The sequence below is a fragment of the Amphimedon queenslandica genome, unplaced genomic scaffold, assembly GCF_000090795.2.
Source record: "Amphimedon queenslandica unplaced genomic scaffold, v1.1 AMPQUscaffold_13283, whole genome shotgun sequence".
Lineage (NCBI taxonomy): Eukaryota > Metazoa > Porifera > Demospongiae > Haplosclerida > Niphatidae > Amphimedon > Amphimedon queenslandica.
The window spans coordinates 12,174-17,488 of record NW_003546481.1 but is presented as its reverse complement, the minus strand read 5'-3'; the positions used below and the strand labels follow the sequence as shown (position 1 = coordinate 17,488).

General features: G+C 34.8%; 1 protein-coding gene across 1 annotated transcript in view; it reads right to left on the bottom strand.

The window, feature by feature from the left end:
• Window positions 1-5,309, bottom strand: part of LOC109583788 (uncharacterized) — an 11,403-nt gene extending 6,094 nt beyond the window's left edge. The window contains exons 1-5 of the mRNA XM_019999256.1: window positions 5,251-5,309; window positions 4,769-4,840; window positions 4,501-4,643; window positions 3,828-3,884; window positions 3,661-3,784 (exon numbers count right to left, since the gene is read on the bottom strand). Coding sequence (XP_019854815.1) covers window positions 3,661-3,784; window positions 3,828-3,884; window positions 4,501-4,643; window positions 4,769-4,828 — 384 coding nt within the window. The 5' untranslated portion in view covers window positions 4,829-4,840; window positions 5,251-5,309. The remainder of the gene's footprint in view (window positions 1-3,660; window positions 3,785-3,827; window positions 3,885-4,500; window positions 4,644-4,768; window positions 4,841-5,250) is intronic.
• Window positions 5,310-5,315: the final 6 nt, after the last annotated feature.

Below are 5,315 nucleotides of genomic sequence, written 5' to 3'. Positions count from 1 at the left end.
CCAGATAGCAGAGCTGGAGAGTGGCTCATCCACTAGCTCATCTCAAGCTAAATTAAGAGAGGTAGAGGACCCCCTGTCCCGAGTCTTCTACTTTCTAAGCTTATTGGCCAAGGACCTCGCCACATATGCTCAGGTGTATGGTGAGCTGTTTGTTTCAAAATTAAAAAGAACACCTACAAATAAGAGAGGGAGTAGGTGATGCGCGAAGCTTAATCCTACTCCATCAGTAAACTTAATGTCTAAAGAGCAGCTTTGAGTTTGGAGTTTTCTTTTATTCTTTATTGATGAAGCATCAACACAAGGTATTTTAATTGTATTATTATGATTATTTAAACTCTTCTTGTTTGTTTTAGAACTCAAACACTTTCTGCAATTTGTTACTGGATCCACAACCCCAGTAGGGACTATCAATATCAGATTTACTGATGGCACTGAAGCTGTATCTGCAGCAACATGCGGAAGAAGCCTTGTGCTCTCGACATCTATAACAGATAAAGATCTCTTTGTTTGTGCGATGCATACTATTACTCCAGACAGTTCATTTACTATGCCTTAATAACATTCACTATGTCTTGACCTTAACCTATTGTTTACTCACCATTATTATTATTATTATTACTATTTGAGTTCATTGATAGCAGATTTAGCTCTGCTCTTTATTACTTTCTCATTTACGCTAAGAACCTAAGATTGCACAATCATAATTGTTCATTATTATTATTTCAATTTCATTTAATAAATAAAAAATGGTGCATTGTTAGCTTTAGGGGTGGAGTCATAGGTAATTTCGAATATTCATCAATTAGCCACACCATAGATTTTAGGATTAAGTGAATTAAGTTACTTTATTAAGTTATCATAAAGCTACACCTACGGATTTTAACGATGCGATTTGGCAACAAAAATTGGCTCAATTAGCTCGATAATCAGCTGAAGATCGCGGCTAAAATGAATAGATAATTTGTATTTTAGGCTTAATTTTAGCAGATTTAAATCTATCTCAATCGTTACCCAATCAAATTGATTCGTTAAAAATATTGGCTCGATTAAATTAGTTATTGTTATTGGCTCCATTATCAATTGATCACCATGACAATAATTGACTCAATTCAATATGAAATTGGATAAATATGACTTCAAATCCTTATAGGGAAAGTGACAATCTCTGTGCCCGAATTGGACACAACCCAATCAAAATATCCACAACAGAATACAATAAACAGTCTGCTTCAAGGGTGGAACTCACGAATGATGAAAAGATAACTATACAACTTTCCCAAATCATGGATCACTCAACTGACACCCATCGGGCCAAATACACATTAGTGAACACTGCAAAGGAGGCAATTGGTGCCTACCTATCATTAAAAGATTGGAGGCAGAGCCAGGATACTAAAAAGCATAAATGGGAGATGTGTCTAGAAGGCAGAGCCACTTAACGTTTTATAAAATTATTGATTATCCAGTGTCTGCCAGGTGGAGCATATTAAATAAGATATAATTAAGGCTGTGGATGCCTTATTTTACTAACAAGAGTACTGCATTAACAGCTGGTATGGCAGATAAAATATTTGTTACTAATAATTATTTTACAGAGTATATCAAGTCTTTGTTTACTGTGAACTTCTTAAAAGGGGAAGCAACTTGAGAGCAATGGAGGAACAAGCATTTATGTATTTCTGTGACTTACTAAATCAATATTAATATCATTAATAATAATGAAGCTTGTCTCTCTTTAGGCCTCAAGATTAGACCTGATAAATGCATCTCATTTTGTTACGACAGTGGCAAACCACTTGCCCAAATTACATTCTCTCTTGCTAATGGAAAAACTCGTAATATTGCTTCAGGTCCCAACAAGTTTCTTGGAGAAACTATTGGTCTAACTTCAGAGATCTCTAGAAGAGCAGCAACCAAGAGATTGACTCAAAGCATTTATGAGAGAGAGTCTAGGTGACCAGAGTCATCCAAATGAAGCATAGATAATTTACACCACTCATTTTTTCATCTCTGGAGGTATGGGACACTACCCTTCTCATAAGAGACCGGCTTCATGCCTTGCAGCTAAGAGAGGAACACTTCCTACAACTCTGCTCTGTCATGATTTGATGTGAAATCTCATTTGCTTGCATTCATTCTGCTGTTCTCTGCCTTCAAGGTACTCAGGTTTGCTCCACTCACCTTTCTTTTAACTTCAACTTTGCTCTCCCTGAGGGCAGAATCATCACTTAACTCATTTATTTGTACCTTTATTTATTAAATGAGCAATAAAAAAATTCTATGAAATTAAATAAATAGTCACCTAGTGTCTGTGTGGTGGTGTCTGGCTGGTGTGTCCTCCTCTACTGCTTTCAGCATGTCACTGTCTGCATAATGAATGTCAGAGTGAAGGAATATAACAATCATAAATACATCTCATTAAATCCAGAATCAGTTATACAAAGCATCAAAGTACAGACAGATCCCACAGATTTCAAGATAAATGAGATTTCTCTTAACATTATCAAAAAAGGTGAAATCGTGTCACTGAACTACAATGAACACTACTTGTATCAAATTTGTATCATTCTGAATTCCCGAGTTCTAACAAAATGAGCAACCTTAATGTTTTATAAATGAAATATTAAATGATTGATTGCCCAGTGTCTGTGTGGTGATTGTTCTCCACTGCTTTCAGCATGTCACAGGTATCTCTGGGTCAAGTGAGCTGTCTCGTGGTTTTGATATTAATGCCCTTACTTGGGATTGTATCTCTAGGTTTCTGAGCTCTGAAGCAGTAACTGTAGCAAGTAAGCCTCTCCCATCCACCCATCCAGTTCAGTGTGTCTCTGTTGGTTTATATTTGTACAATACTGTTGCCATAATGCTTTTATGCTCAGCGACATTAATTAAAATGAAATTAAATTGAAATGAACACATTGTATTTATTTGATATTAAGGTGATTCAAGACCGTGATAGTGATAACTGATAACCATCAATACTTTCACCCAGCACTACAGTAGAACCTCTGTATAACGGGACACTTACAAGAAAGTTTAGTACACTTGTAGGTGTCCACTATAGAGAGTGCTCATTAAAAGGAACTCTACTGTAGATCAATAATAAAACACAAACTCTTACCGCTGCTTGCCTCACGTGATTCAGCCCTAAAGTCTGGTTTACACTTGAAACAAAACGCAACACAAGTGATGTTCCATTTTTATAAGATCCAAGTAACCACAAATATTGCTAGCAACATTTGTCTATTGTATATTAAAGGAATTAAAGAAACTCATTCATGGAATTAGATGCACACGTCACTGTAGAGGAAGTAAACATTAAATTGGGGATGCAACAGATTATTAATTAATGGTTATAACATGTGTTTAGATAGGCGTAGAGAGTAGAGACAGAGCTATCAGGAATAGAACAAGGAGTAGACATCTGTAGAACACTTCTCTCAACCAGTATTAGTTCTTTTACCATCCAAAGACACTCTTTTCAGTGAAGAAACACCAATAATATTACAAGTAACCACTAGAGTAGCCATTTTTCCTTAATTTTTAAGGACACGGCCACATGTTACAAATAGCTATCAATACTACATGTACATGTATACACTCTCCCTATAATACAACATAATCTTGTACATTTAATGTACATGTACATGCATGACTTACAGGAGATGCCATGATATTCTGTAGTAGACACGATAATTGGTCTGTTCCCATGGTAACTATGTCTTTATCAAACAAGGTGTGATCAGGTGACGGGTACGATGTAACATGACTTTCACTTGACGACCTACAAAAAATAAAAATAAATGACAAAATGAAGACATGTATACCTCTTTAATGTGTCCAATCGTGAGACGAGACTCTTCTTTAACTGCATAAAGTTAGCACTACAAATAAAAAAATTACAATTCAGTCAATTTAGCATTAGTTTTACTGATGCATACAAAAATGGCTACTAATGTACAGGTACTGTACTACAATATTCACTGTACTCAAATACACTTTGAAGTCTTTATGCTACATGTATGTAGAAACTTTTTGAGTTACAATTATTTTTAATTTCTTTAACGACCCTGTACTAGAGCACTTGCTTTTTTTTCAAATTATGGTTCCGAAGCCATCCCAAATTTTTATTACATTATCTGATACACAGTGATGTCCTTATGCTATGTAGAAAGTTTGAGCTGATTCCAACTTTAATTTTTCAAGTTACAGCCATTTTAATAAAAATTCTGAAAAATACCCAAGGCTATGGCCCATCGTTTTGTCCAAAAAATGGCTCCGAAATTGCCCCAAATTTTTATTACATTTTCTGATACATATTGATGTCCTTAAGCTGTGTAGGAAGTTTGAGCTGATTCCGACTTCAATTTTTCAAGCTACGACCATCTTAAAAGGCCCAAAATTCTGAAAAATACCATGGGCTATAGTTCATGTTTTCTTCCAAAACTGTATAATGTTAATTAATATAGTTCAACTAATAGTGGTTCAAACCACACCTACTTGTAATCTATCGGCCAGTCCAATCTCATTGCAAGGTGTAACGGTATGCAGTGGGCGTGGGTCCGTAACCATGACAACAGGAATATTAACAAGGGGGAGTGGTTTACATATCCATACTGAAGTCTGTAACTCAACATAGTCAACTAAAAAAATTAATAATTCAACTAAATGAAAAAATTAAAATTTATAAGTGTATTTTTGAATCACAAAGTAATATTTTATAACTAAAAAATATTAAAAAAAAATATTTTAAAATAAAGTAATTTACCTCCATTACTATACTGGATATCTCACTGGCCTCACTAGCAACTAGTACAGAGTGTGACATGGTCTGACGAACCTACAGCACAATACATGTACATTGTATCCATAATAAGTATTTATATGTACAGTATTTTACATGTACAAAATAATGTACATGTACATGTATGTACATGTACATGTATGTACATGTCTATACAGAGATAAGAGTAGCATTTACTAATAAACTAACTATTGTGCAATCTAAATGTAATCTACATGTACAACCATTAACCAATAGGGATTAGGTGACAAATTAAGAAGCTTTATCTATGAACTTTACAGGACAATCCCTGCCATGTATGTGCAAGTACAAGTAATAAAAATTGACTCAAAAATTCTACACAGTATATACTGTAAAGCCTTTAATACATGTACATGTAATTACAATTCAGAACCATACACATTGTACAATAATGCAATAACCACACCCATAATCCATCCACTCACTTTATTAAGAAGTAACTGACAGTGTAATAGACGAGCTGAGAACAAGCCACACCCCTTTAATGAGG